General features: G+C 43.6%; 1 protein-coding gene across 2 annotated transcripts in view; it reads right to left on the reverse strand.

Annotated features, from left to right (window-relative positions):
* myh11a (myosin, heavy chain 11a, smooth muscle) overlaps positions 1 to 15,180 on the reverse strand; it is a 29,620-nt gene that overhangs the window by 2,441 nt on the left and 11,999 nt on the right. Inside the window, exons 5-39 of one of the 2 annotated variants that reach the window (XM_019889165.1) lie at positions 14,945 to 15,044; positions 14,791 to 14,817; positions 12,369 to 12,461; positions 12,152 to 12,215; positions 11,842 to 11,940; positions 11,512 to 11,655; positions 10,867 to 10,962; positions 10,526 to 10,644; positions 10,296 to 10,448; positions 10,029 to 10,202; positions 9,774 to 9,947; positions 9,529 to 9,643; positions 9,121 to 9,314; positions 7,951 to 8,072; positions 7,786 to 7,855; positions 7,545 to 7,705; positions 5,684 to 5,792; positions 5,450 to 5,581; positions 5,050 to 5,256; positions 4,788 to 4,925; positions 4,585 to 4,708; positions 4,325 to 4,496; positions 3,871 to 4,083; positions 3,580 to 3,724; positions 3,287 to 3,493; positions 3,100 to 3,204; positions 2,867 to 3,019; positions 2,524 to 2,772; positions 2,203 to 2,415; positions 1,835 to 2,047; positions 1,583 to 1,744; positions 1,110 to 1,238; positions 510 to 598; positions 315 to 438; positions 23 to 231 (exon numbers count right to left, since the gene is read on the reverse strand). In XM_019889165.1, the coding sequence (XP_019744724.1) occupies positions 23 to 231; positions 315 to 438; positions 510 to 598; positions 1,110 to 1,238; positions 1,583 to 1,744; positions 1,835 to 2,047; positions 2,203 to 2,415; positions 2,524 to 2,772; positions 2,867 to 3,019; positions 3,100 to 3,204; positions 3,287 to 3,493; positions 3,580 to 3,724; positions 3,871 to 4,083; positions 4,325 to 4,496; positions 4,585 to 4,708; positions 4,788 to 4,925; positions 5,050 to 5,256; positions 5,450 to 5,581; positions 5,684 to 5,792; positions 7,545 to 7,705; positions 7,786 to 7,855; positions 7,951 to 8,072; positions 9,121 to 9,314; positions 9,529 to 9,643; positions 9,774 to 9,947; positions 10,029 to 10,202; positions 10,296 to 10,448; positions 10,526 to 10,644; positions 10,867 to 10,962; positions 11,512 to 11,655; positions 11,842 to 11,940; positions 12,152 to 12,215; positions 12,369 to 12,461; positions 14,791 to 14,817; positions 14,945 to 15,044 (4,998 nt within the window). The remainder of the gene's footprint in view (positions 1 to 22; positions 232 to 314; positions 439 to 509; positions 599 to 1,109; positions 1,239 to 1,582; positions 1,745 to 1,834; positions 2,048 to 2,202; positions 2,416 to 2,523; positions 2,773 to 2,866; positions 3,020 to 3,099; positions 3,205 to 3,286; positions 3,494 to 3,579; positions 3,725 to 3,870; positions 4,084 to 4,324; positions 4,497 to 4,584; positions 4,709 to 4,787; positions 4,926 to 5,049; positions 5,257 to 5,449; positions 5,582 to 5,683; positions 5,793 to 7,544; positions 7,706 to 7,785; positions 7,856 to 7,950; positions 8,073 to 9,120; positions 9,315 to 9,528; positions 9,644 to 9,773; positions 9,948 to 10,028; positions 10,203 to 10,295; positions 10,449 to 10,525; positions 10,645 to 10,866; positions 10,963 to 11,511; positions 11,656 to 11,841; positions 11,941 to 12,151; positions 12,216 to 12,368; positions 12,462 to 14,790; positions 14,818 to 14,944; positions 15,045 to 15,180) is intronic. The other variant, XM_019889166.1, reaches the window with a different exon arrangement.

The following is a 15,180-nucleotide window of genomic DNA, read 5'->3' on the forward strand; positions in this document are numbered from 1 at the left end:
TATATATATACACGTCTCTGACCTGCTCTCCTGCTCCAGCTGCTCCTCCAGTTGGGCCACCTTCGCCTCCAAAGCGGCGATGGAGGATTTGAACTTGGACTTGACCTGGTTCTCCATCTCGCTGAGCTTGGCCTTCATCTCCTTGTTCTGGCGCTCCATCTGCTGCCGGGCGCTCTCGTTCTTCTGGGAGGCCGAGCGCTCTGTTTGCAGCTCGTTGTTTATCTGATCCACCTGTCGGGAGAATGCAAGCTTGTACCAGGTGCGCAGGCCGTTTGGTGAGGCTGCTGTTGATGTGATCTTGCTTCTGCGGCAACCTGTTGCGTGCTCTTCCTCAGCCTGTCGTTGAGGATCTCCATGTTGCTCTGCTCCTCCTCGAGTTCCTCTTCCAGCTGGGAGATCTTAGCTTCCAGGCGACGCTTCTCGTCGGACAAGGCTGACCTACACACGAGAAGCGCAAGTGTGGTCAGATCGGATCATGTGATTCCGACTGAGGGCAAAACATGACTGACTTTCCAGAGGAGTTGCTCGCTAGCTCATCTGCCATCTCGTCCCTTTCAGCCTCCGCTTGCTTCCGTGCCCTCTCAGCAGAGGCCAGTTCCTAAAGAAGCATGACATGAAACATGGATTCGAGCCATTATTTTGCACCCCCCCTTACAAACAGGATGATGTCTTTTTACGGGAAGGGCTTTCAGCAATTATTTGCTATCCTGGCGGTCCACTGAGTTGTCCATGTACTAGTATGCTCTTTGTCCTCACTTGTATGACATTTCTGTAGACATCATGTAGTTGAGGAAGCCGGCAATGGAAAAAATGTCTCTTGGAAGACAGTTGCTGTACGAGTGTGCCCTTGCTGTTCTATTTGTGGACTGTAGTGTTTCTACTACAGTGTCCACTAGTGTGCAAAAATGTCATACAGTAATAGAAGGCAGTCATGGAAAATAACATCATAAGACAGTTGCTCAACTAGTGTGCCGAAATGTATTAGTAGTGCGGATAAAGATAATTCAGCGCACTTGTAGGACACTGAATAAATGCTCAAAAAGCATTCCATAGTCTTGTTGCCTGCCACCGCTTATCTTATCTTATCTTATCTTATCTTATCTTATTACCTCTTGCAGCTGCATCAACTCAGCCTCCAGGCTCTTGGCTTTCCTCTCACTCTCCTTTGCCGTCGTCAGCACTTCCTCACGGGCAGCACGGGCATCCTCCAGCTCTCTCTGGAAGTCTTTCATTTGGGCCTGGTGGAAAAGGAGAATCGCACACGTCAGCATCAGGATAGCATGTTTTATTTACACACATGTACCCATGACGGCCTTAAATCCTTCGACTGGAAAATTTAGACAACTCTCAAAATAGATTTGGGGAAGGCCCTTGCTTTTTGAACACATTAAATGTTCGGTAAATAAGTCTTCTACTTCTGTCGGGCAAAGAAAACAGAAGCCCGAGTGCAAAGAGGTAAAGCCATGAGCGGGGAGATGGGCGAGAGGATGTCAATTTTCACACAGCAAAGGCCAACACCTGTTTGTACCCAGAAGCTTCACCAAATTGAGTTCAAATATTCCGGCCATTATTTAGCTCTCACCTGAATCTTTCGGAGCTGCTTTATGGCTTCATCTCGTCCCTTATTAGCTGCATCGATCTGGCCCTCCAGATCTTTCATGTCCGTCTCCAACTTCTTCTTGGCTGCTGCTGCTGAGGCCCTCTGCTTACGTTCATCCTCCAGCTCGGTCTCTAACTCACGGACCTGCAAGGTGCGCAAAGTGCTCCATTTCTGATGTGACCGGAGTAACTTTCGGGCATAGATGCTGCAAGGGAGACAAATGTGTTTGTTCACCTGCTTGACCAGCTGTCTCTTCTTTTCCTCTCCCATCTCATCACGCCCTTGCAGATCCCTCTCAAATTGGGCCTTCAGAGCCTGCATGTTGACCTCGAGGCGAAGTTTGGCATCCTCGGCCGCCTGGAGCTCATCCTCCAGCTCCTCCAGCTGAGTTTTCATCTCCTCCACCTGGGCCTCCAAGCCTCGCTTGGACTTCTCCAGCTCATGGACCTGACAACAACGTAGCATCAAATTCACAACGATTGATTCTATTTAGGCTCAAGGGTAAGCCGGAGCTCATCCTAGCTGAGTGTGGGCGAGAGAAGCACTGTCTATAGCAAGGCGGTGATGATGCGTTCAACGACATTCTGAATCCGAGCTCGTACATTTTTCCCAACATCATCCTTTGAGCTGATCAGATCCTCCATTTCCACCCTGAGGGCTTTGTGGGCTCTCTCCAGCTCCTCTCTGGCATCCTGGGCCTCATCCAGAGCCCTGGCCAGGGACAGAGCCTTTGTCTCCTTCTCTCTGGCCTCAGCCTCGGCTCGGTCTCTCTCGTCTGCGTATTTACTCGAGATAGATTTCTCCTCTGCCAGCATCTGGAGGCCAAATAACCACAAGTAAATGACGCAATATGTCAAAGGTTTAACAAAGCTCGTCAGGTACGATATAGTGGTACAATGGCAACAATAACAACGTGGACAAACCTGGTCAAACTTCTTTTGTTTCTTCTCGAGGTTTGAAACATTCTGCCTCTGGTTGTCGAGATCCATCAGTGTGTCCTCCAGCTCCTGTTGCAGGCGGTTTTTAGTCTTCTCCAATTTGTCGTAGGCAGAAGCTTTCTCCTCAAACTGGGTGTTGGCTGCCTCCAAATCTCTCTGCAGGCGTTTCTTGCTTTCTTCCAGTAGCTCAGCGTTTCCGCACATTTCCTCCAGCTTTTTCTTTGCATCTGACAGCTGTCAAAGAAGAAAATGCACTGTTTGGATTGTTGACAACATTTTGATACCAGACCATCTCAAACATCAGTGTAGGTGTAAACTCATCTCCGACCTGGATGTTGAGGGTGGAAACGTGTCTCTCAACATTCCTTTTGGCCTCCATCTCCTCCTCGAGCTGCTCCTGTAAACTGTTCTTGTCGTCCTCTGCCTGCCGAAGCTTCGTAGAGAACTGCAGCTTCTGTCGCGTCTCCTCAGCCAGCAACTCCTGTGGGTGCCAAGCAGGTCAAAGGTCAGAACTAAACCCCGCTGCTTACTATCAGAATACTGAAGTTCAACTGCAGTAACCTGTGTATCCTGGAGTTGGGAGCTAAAACTGGAAACGTCTTTGTTCAGTTTGATGTTCTTGCCCTCAGCTTCATTCAGTAGATTTGTCACACTCTCCAGTTCAACCTGTTTGGGGGGGGGGGGGCATGAGTTTTTATGGATTTCTACAGTTTTACATGATAAGGATAGACTTCGTAAAGCCAATTACAGTGATCTTAGAGCAGCGTTCTCCCAGTTCAGCCTTCTGCTTCTCACTGTCACTGAAGCGGGATTGTAAATCTGTCACTTGACCTTCCAACTTCTTCCTCTTGTTCTCCCCGTCTTGTTTGGCTTGAGTGAGCGAGCGCACCTCCATGGTTAATTCAGATGTCTCCTTCTCCAATGCTTGTTTGGCCTTCTCCAAGTTTGACTTGACCTGGTCGTGGAGGGATGTTTTTGCTTTATTTTAAACAAGGCAGCCGTACATTACACACATCAAATAAATCGATTACAAATCATTACTCGTTTTGACTGTTCCAGTTGCTCTGTGAGCTCCTCCACAGCCTGGGTGTGTTTCTGTCTCATTTCATGTATCTGGGCTTCATGGGTCCGGTTCTCCTCCTCTATGGCTCTCTTCAGTAAGGTCACCTCCTGCTCACGTTTAGCTCTGCAGAACAGATGACGAGATTATATCGACTCTACTTTGTACTAGAGAGAAGAAAGTGACACTTGGCTTCTCCTCATTTGTATCTTAACGTCGTTTTTTTTCTTTTGCTTTCACTGCATGTAAGTTTTTGTGAAAGTCTGTGTGACCTGAGTTCCTGCTGGGTTGCAGTGCTGTCCAGGGTATCTTCAAGCTCCGATTTCAGAGCCTCCAACTCTTCTCCCAAGTCACGTTTGATCTTTTCTGCTTTATTCCTGGCTGCTCTCTCAGAGTCGAGGTCTTCCTGCAGGTCAGAGATGTGGCCCTCCAGCTCACGGATTTTCTTTAGAGCGTTGTTCTTTTGAGCTGTCTCATCTTCTAATCTATACAAAGGAGGAAGCTTGTTAAACACACTGGTAACTTAATTAGAGTTATTGTCAAGTGTCATGGTTCATAAAAGTGATGCTCATTGGACAACATGCATCATTCTTTGCCCTGTAAATTGTGAGCTGTCCCAGATAATTTCAGAAGACTGTTAATTTCAAAAGGAGATGATGCTTTGTTTTGATTCTGCCCATGTTAAAATACAGACCATTTGATAAAGAACTCATCATGAGACTTGACCTGGCCAAGCAATTCTGTAGCTCCTCCTCTTTTTTTGCCAGCTGGGCTTTGAGGTCAGCAATCTGGGCCTGCAGGTCCGCTACCTGCTCCTGGAGATCATTTGACTCGGCCTCTAATTTACGCTTCACCTTATCCAGTTCCTGCCGAGTCTTTTCTTCCTTCTTCAGTCGGACTGAAAGGAGAGCAAAAGGCAAATTACCCAAAAGGCTATCGGTTATAGAATAGGGCTGTAAATTGTGATGTTCCAAAACAGTGATTACCCTCCAGTTCTGATATCATGGACTCGTGTTTATTTTTCAGTTTGGTGAGGTTCTTTGACTTCTCCTCTTCTTCAGCCAGATTAGCACTGTAGTCTGCTACCCTCTCCTCCATCAGCTTTCTCTCCTACAAAATGAAAATGCAAGTGTCTCAATCGCTGAGCCGAAACTAGCACTTCTACTTCATTGTTTGTGTTCTCATTTACCTTCAGCAGTTTGTTGTTATGATCTTCCATCACCAGGATGTCATCTTCAAGCTTTTTGATCTTTCCTTCACAAGTGACCTTCTCCAGCTGCAGCTTTTGTCGCGCATCCTCCTCCTCTTCTAAATGTTCTTCCAATTCCTACTCCAACAAGGCAATAACAATATACTGTGCATGCTTGCTTTTACTTGAATTTGGAAAGCTTGATATCAGATAACTGACAGCAACAGTGGACACACCAGAAGGAGAAAGACAAATTCACTACCTGCATCTGCTGTTGCATTTTTTTCTTTTCCACCAGCAATGTCTGGGAACGTTCTTCCTCTTCGTCCAGTCTTGCCTCCATCTCATGGAGGATTTCCTCCAATTCCTGCTTCTTAGCTGCCAAACGCACCCTCATCTCCTCAGCTTCCGCATACAACTCTGTCTCAGCCTGAAGTTGCTCCTGCAGCGCATTTCTCTCCTCCAAAATCTGAAACAACCAGTCAAAATCAGAGTCGGTTTGAACACTTGAAATGGAGTAACCCTGCAACTGAGTGGCAATCTGTCTTGGGCCTGGTCGGCAAAATGTAAAAAAATGGATGACTAGACAGTACGTCAAACGAGAATGGGATGTCAATTATAATGGAATTTAAAGCTCTTCATTTGTGTCATTTATCATTTACCGTTGTGTGCTTCAAGGTGATCTCGTTCAGCTCTGATTCATACTTTGCAGCATTTTCTTTTGATTTCTGCAGCTCTTCCTCCTTTAGGCTCATCTCCTCCTCCTGACGTGTCACTTGCAAAAGAGGCTTAACCTTTTGCGGAGTAGAGGAAAGTGGCATAAATATAAAATATCAAGAACTTTAACGATAGAGGAGAAGAACCCAAGTTTCATGGGCCTAGAAGGACATGCTGACCTTTGTGAAGAGTCTCCACCACTGCCAGTTTCTTAGTTTGAGGTAGGCGGCACAATTCCTTTGAATAACTTTCATGGCTGTAAGTTGCTGCTGCCTCTTTGCAAATGCCCTTTAAATGGTCAACAAAACAAATATCCTCATTACCGTCATAATATCATTTATGGTACAATACATTCACACACCAAATACCGTCACTTATACCAGGACCTCATCCAACACGTAAATATTTGTCAAACCAGTGCAAATCCCAAAATTGAACCTATTAACTTTTTCCCCAATCCAACAGAACAGATTTAATGAGATACCACAGAGGAAAGCGTCTGAAAATGTTTCATGGGATTTTCCATTCAATTTAAATTGCTGCCAAATGGGCAGGCTGGATTAGGTCTGCTGATGTTACAAGCTCTTACCTTGCATCCACATAGCTACTTTTTGTTCAAATCAGATAAGACCTGATGAAAATTTCATTGGTAGTAATTCATTACAACTGAACGCAATCTTGACTACACATTAGCGTCATGCTACAAGTCGTTGGCTGTGAAACATTTGTGAGAGCTTGCATGTACGTACTTTCTCGCCAGGAAGCCTCGAGCTTGGGCCTGGAAGGCAATGATGATCACAGTTATCTTTAGGTCTCTCTCCTCCTCCAGCTGGGCCAAAACTCCTGTGCGGAAAAATATCTTGCTCTGCCCGATTCTGTACAGATTTGGATCCAGGTCCAGATGTTTGATCTATATTGAAGGACATTGATAGCTCTCATTGTAGCCTTAAATTCAAAGCAGCAATTATTGACTGAATAATACCACTTTACCATGAGGCAGCAAGCTTGTTTTCCATCCATAAAACCTTTGGGAATAGCACTTGCTGCCAGAATCTCATAGCTATAAGGAAAGGGTTTACAGAAACGATATTTAAATACAAAATGCATGCAGTAGCACAATACTGTTTAGGTATAGGCACATCTGATCTAACTCACCGCTGGCGAAACTCCTGGAAGACAATTCGATTTGGGAATCCTTGTCGGCAGATTCGAATCCCCTCCAACACGCCATTACACCTGAGCTGCTCCAGAACCAGGTTGGCATCCAGCTTCCCCGCCTGAGGAGAACATAACTTGTAAGAGCGATGACATATTTAAAGACTTGACATACTGCAGAACACAGGTCACCAAAGGACCACCCAAGTAGCCCACAGGCCTGCTTAAGTCAAGTTCACCAGTGATGGGACAAGGTGATTTTCGAGGAATGTTGTAGAAGTGATCATATGAAAATACAAACACTGGCAGAGATTTCGAAATTTAAAAAAATATATGCGGCGTTGTCTGGATCAATATCACCTGTTTCCTAATGATTGTGAGAAATTGTTTACATGATGAGTGTCTTCATATAAATGTGTATAATAACATCAATAACATTATTAAAAATAATTCGAGCAAACTTGAGTGCGGATCAAACTGGTAGCCCATTCACACACCAAATACCGTCACTTATACCAGGACCTCATCCAACACGTAAATATTTGTCAAACCAGTGCAAATCCCAAAATTGAACCTATTAACTTTTTCCCCAATCCAACAGAACAGATTTAATGAGATACCACAGAGGAAAGCGTCTGAAAATGTTTCATGGGATTTTCCATTCAATTTAAATTGCTGCCAAATGGGCAGGCTGGATTAGGTCTGCTGATGTTACAAGCTCTTACCTTGCATCCACATAGCTACTTTTTGTTCAAATCAGATAAGACCTGATGAAAATTTCATTGGTAGTAATTCATTACAACTGAACGCAATCTTGACTACACATTAGCGTCATGCTACAAGTCGTTGGCTGTGAAACATTTGTGAGAGCTTGCATGTACGTACTTTCTCGCCAGGAAGCCTCGAGCTTGGGCCTGGAAGGCAATGATGATCACAGTTATCTTTAGGTCTCTCTCCTCCTCCAGCTGGGCCAAAACTCCTGTGCGGAAAAATATCTTGCTCTGCCCGATTCTGTACAGATTTGGATCCAGGTCCAGATGTTTGATCTATATTGAAGGACATTGATAGCTCTCATTGTAGCCTTAAATTCAAAGCAGCAATTATTGACTGAATAATACCACTTTACCATGAGGCAGCAAGCTTGTTTTCCATCCATAAAACCTTTGGGAATAGCACTTGCTGCCAGAATCTCATAGCTATAAGGAAAGGGTTTACAGAAACGATATTTAAATACAAAATGCATGCAGTAGCACAATACTGTTTAGGTATAGGCACATCTGATCTAACTCACCGCTGGCGAAACTCCTGGAAGACAATTCGATTTGGGAATCCTTGTCGGCAGATTCGAATCCCCTCCAACACGCCATTACACCTGAGCTGCTCCAGAACCAGGTTGGCATCCAGCTTCCCCGCCTGAGGAGAACATAACTTGTAAGAGCGATGACATATTTAAAGACTTGACATACTGCAGAACACAGGTCACCAAAGGACCACCCAAGTAGCCCACAGGCCTGCTTAAGTCAAGTTCACCAGTGATGGGACAAGGTGATTTTCGAGGAATGTTGTAGAAGTGATCATATGAAAATACAAACACTGGCAGAGATTTCGAAATTTAAAAAAATATATGCGGCGTTGTCTGGATCAATATCACCTGTTTCCTAATGATTGTGAGAAATTGTTTACATGATGAGTGTCTTCATATAAATGTGTATAATAACATCAATAACATTATTAAAAATAATTCGAGCAAACTTGAGTGCGGATCAAACTGGTAGCCCTTTTTGTTAATCAGTACCCAAAAAGTACCTCTCGATTTCAAAAAGGTTGGTGACCCCTGCTGTCGAGGGACACGTGCACATTGTAAAAACAAATAAAAACAATATATTGACAAAATTCAGGGGCACACTCGAAACATCTTCCACTCCTCCGGGGAGACATTTAGTAAAATTTAGTCATGCATGTAACCATGGAAATGTTGTATCTTCATGAAGTCATTTGAGAGGTCAGAGGTTACTGAGGTTGCTGAACTACAAAATGTTCCCAGAAAGTTGGAACCACAGATATCATGAAGAAGAATTGAGACTGGTGATGTAGGGGAGTGTGACTAAGGAGCATTATGGGCTTCTCAAACTACACGACTTTTCATGTCACATTACCATATGTGGCAAAATGAACAACAATTCTGATGTGTCAGACTTTCGTTGAGTACGTCACACAACACGGGCTACGATGTGTCAAGACAACTCAAAATTGGCGATGAGACACTACATTTGTTTGTGTCACATCTGTCAGCTCAAAATCGGTAATGATGACTTTGTCGGAATAATTGGTGTGTTCCAAGGCAATCGTCCACGACTAGTTGATTCAACAAATACGTTTCTATTCATGATAACGGGGATATGAAGTAAATCATGTTTTAATTTGAAAAAAAAAAACACTTCATGTAAATATTTTTCTTTACCCTCTTCTCGTGATTTGGAATGATGCATCTGACAAAGTTGGGCTGGGTGTTGTGCAGTGTGGTCATGAGTTTGGCGAGGGACTCCTTGTAGAGTTGTCCCACCGTGCGGAACATTCCCTTCTTGGTCTTGGATCCACTGGCCATCGAACTGTCGGACATCTTGGCAATGGTGTCAAGACCCACCACTCTGTCAGCTGAAGCACACAACACATCAGTCACTGAATCATATGCAATAGACCACCGTGTATTTGATCATTATTCAGGACTTGATATTATCTACGAAATGTACGCAAATCAAAGCTGAACACCTCTACAATAACACATAAATTAGTAATACTGTGTAACACCACTGTATAGACATCTGCTGAGGTAGGAATTTGCCCAAAGCATGTATGTCAGTGATCTCACAATCTTTCCAGAGGTCTTGCACAAATGAGCTGGAGGAGTTGTTGAGCAGTGCTGTGACATTGTCATTCAGAGGGTCCATGTTCTTTGTCAGCCAGGCTGTGGCGTTATAGTCCACCTAACGCAAACGATATCGGTTTCATTTTATTCAGCAGCCCTGCAACACTTATTTCAGCCACACCAAAATGCATAACCCTAATCATATCTCAAACGTAATGTTCACGGAGCGCTTTTCCTCTTATGCTCACCTTCCCAGCATAGTGAAGAATAGAAAACTCTGTCTTGTCTTTTAGTTGTTTTGGTTTTGCAAATTTAACATGGTTTCCTTGGGTGCTCATGAGTTTTTCCACAAAGGAGACATCTGTGGCTTTGGGGAACCAGCACTCTTCATCCAGCAAGGCCAGAATGCCTGGAGGGTTGTTCTGCAAACAAGATGTCCAGATTTATATGAAACCACGCCATGAGGAAGAAAAGCTCATTGTCACGCTCTCAAGGCCACTTACCGGCCTCTCGATGAGCTCTATGCAGGGCTGTAGGTCCAAACCAAAATCTATAAAGTTCCACTCGATGCCTTCTCTCTGGTACTCCTCCTGCTCCAAGATGAACATGGTGTGGTTGAATAACTGCTGCAGCTTCTCATTGGTGTAATTGATGCACAGCTGCTCAAAGGAGTTGTCCTGCAACAGCCATAAGACAGAGTTGAGAATGCCCATCGTCCACAAAAGGTTTGACCTCGTCACATTGCACATTAAAGGCTCACGTGTGCATACCTCAAAGATCTCAAAGCCAGCGATATCGAGAATACCCAGGAAGGAGGCCCCTTGACGTTTGGTCTTGTCCAGGGCTTTGTTGACTCGGCCTAGGATCCAGCGGAACAGCCGCTCAAACACAGCCTTTGCCAGGGCTTCAATAGCAAAGTCAGCCTGTGAAGCGCACACACATGCATCAAACACATGAAATATCATTTATTTTATTCCGAGCATTGCACGCTGTGTAGTACCTGCTCTTTGGTCTGTGCTTTTTGCACCACCTCTCTGCCAACTTTGATTCGAGGCGTGAGGATGGCACGAGTGAAGTCTGTCACATTTATGCCCTGCAGGTGACACACCTTCTGAGCCGCTACAGTGAGGAGGAATATATAAATATTAGACAATAATACCATCATACCAGAGTGTTCTGCTTTTGCTGCTTTTCTTTTGTTACAATTTTAACAGCATTTTTTTTATCTCATGTTTGTTTGTCACTATTTAATTAAGTGGCCTCTAATGTAAAGACACACACATCTCCATAACTCCCTTTCACACTACAAAAAGGTAGAAAAGACAAAATATTGTATCTAACCTGTGTTGTCAGGCATGGTGGCCTGCTCTTGGTTCCTTTCTTTCTTAAACTCAATGTTTCCCAGCTGCATGACCGTTGAACACACCTTCAGGATATCTACAGTAACACAGTGACAGTATTGGTGTGATCCATCCATCCATCCATACATCCATCCATCTCCGACAGCGGCTGTCCTCATTTGTGAGCTGAGCCCTATCCCAGCTGACAAACTATCATTCACGGTAACAGTCACGCGCAAATTAGAGTCCTCCACGAATCTAAGAAGCATGTTTGGAGAATGTGGGAGGAAAATTTATGCAAGGGGAGAACTTGCAAACTCCATGCAGGGGAGGCTTGAACTGACAGTTGAATTTAGACCAAGTGACCAAGTATACACAAATAAAAGTGTTACAAATATGAAATCAGTTCTGCAATTTGTTATCATTAATTTATGTTCCAAGTTGCTGAAGAAGTAGTCGCCTGTTAGCAGGTGAGCAGGTTACTTGGTTTAGCCTCTAATCACATTCAATTTGCTTGATTAGATTAACAGACTAAAAGAGGCAGTTGAGCCCCACTCAGAGCCAACTATATGTATGTGAATGAGTGGGCATTATCCTTCTGCATCCTTTTATAAAGCAAACTCAGGTTGCATCAGATTTGTGATACCAATTCGCTCCTCATCCGTAAAGCCCATGATTGTCATGGCCTCCATCGTCTCCTCATACATCTCATCATCCTGCTGGCCCGGGATCTGGACATGGCCCGCAACTAGGAAGCGGTAGTTACTGAAGGGCTCCAGAAGAAGCTCCTCTGAAAGGACAACAATAAACAATAAATTACATCGATCTTTTTCAGATTTTGATCACCAAATCTTAATGTTACGACTTCACAAATGAATTACTGAGAAGTATTGATATTCCACAAAAAGTCATTATTTTGAGTCTTAAGTGTCCCTATCAAAAATCGAATCCCCACAGCACATTTGAAGTATGTTACCTCGAACTTTGTCCTTGGCACCAGCAATCATATAGTAGAAGATATGGAAGGCTCTTTCTATTTTTGCCTGTCTGATACAACGAGACTTCTCCAGGAGGTCTGAGAACTCATTCATTAAAGAACACAAACTAATTCTCAAGTTCATCCTCACTCTAACTGTGAAAATGTCATCATTACCTTTGTGTGTTGCCTACCTTGTAAATCCTACTGTTCTAATTCGCTAGATGAGCACTTTTATGGCCATATCACCAAGTCCTAAACTAAATATGACTTAATTTTAAAGCTGCAGATCTCAAACAAGGTAGGATACAGGTCTCAATATTGGCTCCAACAATGTAGCCTGTCACATCAAAGTTGATTCGGATGAATTTGCCCTGTGTTAACAAAAAATAAATAAGAAAACGAGGAGTTAATGAATAAAATAATCAGTCTTATAGAAAAGACACAGTTAAAAATTCATGTAACTGTAGATATGATTTTTAAGAGCTATTTTAATCATGACATCTAATCTTATCAGGAAAACTCACAAAGCGGGAGGAATTGTCATTTTTGATGGTCTTGGCATTCCCGAAAGCCTCCAGGATGGGATTGGCCTGTAGAAGCTGCTTCTCTAGCTCTCCCTGGTGACAACAATACGTTGACACAATTAATGGCCACCGATGTGGAAGGCAGACGGGGTTGATGGGTAAGGTTTCCAGAATATAATTCATGAGTATTGAGATTAAGGACCAAAAAAACAACTCAGAAAGCAAAAATAAAGAGCAGAAACTATCCGTACTAATGCACTTCAAAGTACCTGCATAAAGTCAACAGCTCAGAATTCCAGTAAGTTATGTAACCAACATCTGACCTGAAGTTTGGAGGTAAATGAGGGGAAGCTGATATATAAACAGATAAGGAGGTCAGGTTGGTTCAGCTGAAAATAATATTACCAGCACACTTCTGAGGAATCCTTCAAGCGAATACATTTGTATGTGCATGATGCATGCGTAGGGAAACTACAATGATCATGGTCCAAAAAAAAGGAATGTTTTCTCTCAATGTAGCATCTCTGAGCATCTGTGGCAGGGGTGCCATTGCGGAAAAACTTGAACGCCAATGCGTTAATTTGAAAATATTATTTTTCCACTGACTCAATCATCATCATCTCCTTCACGATGCCACTGGTCTGTAGGCTCGTGTGTGGAACCAGGTCAATGAAAAATGAGGCAGACCCCTCCTTAATGTGCATTGAGCTAATCCACCACATCAAAAATCTCTCTGTCACCTTTGAGGCAAGGTCAGATCCTCTCCACCTACACCTGAAATCACTGTTTCTACCTGCCCAAATGGGCTAAGACAGGGGTGGGCAATCCTAGTCCTGGAGGGCCGCTATCCTGCATGTTTTCCATCTGTCCCTTCTCCAACACACCTGATTCAAATGATCAGATCATCAGCAAGCTTTGTCGAGGCCTGAACAATTGAATCAGGTGTGTTGCAACAGGGACAGATGGAAAACATGCAGGATAGCTGCCCTCCAGGACTGGGATTGCCCACCCCTGGGCTAAGACTATCTATCAGGTGAGGAGACGGGTGGCAATGACTGCAGCCTGAATGAGAATAGTGACATGATAATGATGGAACACGCGCAACATGGTGGTAGATCCTGTAAAGCTGAAAAGACTGACAAGATACAGACCAGCTGATGTACTGAAGATCAGAGCTATCAAAGCAGAAAGGATTGTCTTGCTCTTTTAAGCTCCTGGGATAGGTCACTGGAGAAGAGAAAATGAGAAATAGAGCACAGCAGAGCAGCAAGAAAGGGAATGAGGTAGCTAGCTCACAGCAAAGCTTTTTTGTAGGTTTACTGCATATTAAATTCAGGGAGTCAAGCTAGAGAAGAGAGACGAAACAATAGTTTGGTTAAGGCGAGGTCTATGGGGGCCCACTGTTGACACCGACAAACCAAAAAGAATCACCCCCCCCAAATTAAATTGAAATCACTTTTTTCAACGGGTATCAGGAGGATATGGTGAAAAATAGTCTTTGCACATGCTTCCAGCAATTATCTTCAAACATAAAATGCATTTATCAATTGAATTCACTGTATAGAGTCTTATGTGTCATGTTGTATTATTTTGTTATTATGTTATTTTGACTTCAAGATGGCGCCGCGAGAGTGGCTGCCTTTACAGCAGCTCCTGTACTTTTTGTTCTTCTACTTTCTTCCTTTCATAACTTTGCTGCTGTAAATTGGGAATTTCTCCATTGTGAGACGAATGACGGTTTTATTATTCTTATTCTTATTCTTATTTACCACTCTCTTATTAGATTGTACACCTTATGAGCACCGCTGAATGTATATAATATCGCAGGGCGGCTCAGAAAGAGATTTTTTTTTTTTTTAAAGATGTCCAACAATGAGTGATCATTGCAAACCACAAGACTCAACTAAATGCATCGGGGCAGAAAAAAACAATTCTCCTGCAGCGTCAGGGCAAAGAGAGGGAGGTTGGATGAAGAGGAAGAGCCGAGGGAGAGGACGTGTTGGAGACATGAGAAGAGTAGATGGGCATGCTCACACTGTGCACGTTGATCAGTGAGAGACCCTTTAACTGCTGGGGAGGCTTCATCTCATCACCGCCGGCAGTAAAGGGTGTTCACTGAAGATTAATACCAAACTCAACATAGTAAACCAGCAACGCTAGTCGTCCCTCACGAGGCATTCTGGAGGTTTCAAATGTGACTACGGAGTACTATGATCATGCAAATCCACTTTCACTGGGTAATACAGCAACAACAAATGTTAGGGGAAACACTCTCGACCGTAAGGATCTGAACCTTAGTGTTGAAAATGGATGTCAAAAAATGGTTCTTTGCTAACTGAGTGACACTATCTTCATGCACGTTTAAATCTCAGGAAGAAACAGCAAACAGAAAACCACACTTCAGGCATTCCCCTTTACTCACGTAGGCAAACTGTGATCCTGATTGTTGCTATTTGGAGGAAATGGCGATATACAGAATTAAAGTGTGCAACATTCTAAATACATTAAGAGTGAGGGAACTGGCTGACAGACCCTTACTTTTCATGACAGCATGGTCATTTTGCATGCATACTTACAGCACTGCTGTCCTTCTTGCCTTTGTGTGATGAGGCCACTACAGCCAAATACTGGATGACTTTCTTGGTGTTCTCTGTCTTGCCAGCGCCAGACTCCCCACTGAGGAGTAAAAAGATGTCACGGTGAGACAGTCAAGAGGATGAAAAAGGAGAGCTACCTCACTAGAAAGGAACAGTATCATCCTGGCTCAGATGAGCAGTTAAGGATTAGTCTCACAGTAATTCATTGTATAATT

This window comes from Hippocampus comes, unplaced genomic scaffold (genome assembly GCF_001891065.2).
Source record: "Hippocampus comes isolate QL1 unplaced genomic scaffold, H_comes_QL1_v1.1 scaffold86, whole genome shotgun sequence".
Classification (NCBI taxonomy): Eukaryota; Metazoa; Chordata; class Actinopteri; order Syngnathiformes; family Syngnathidae; genus Hippocampus; species Hippocampus comes.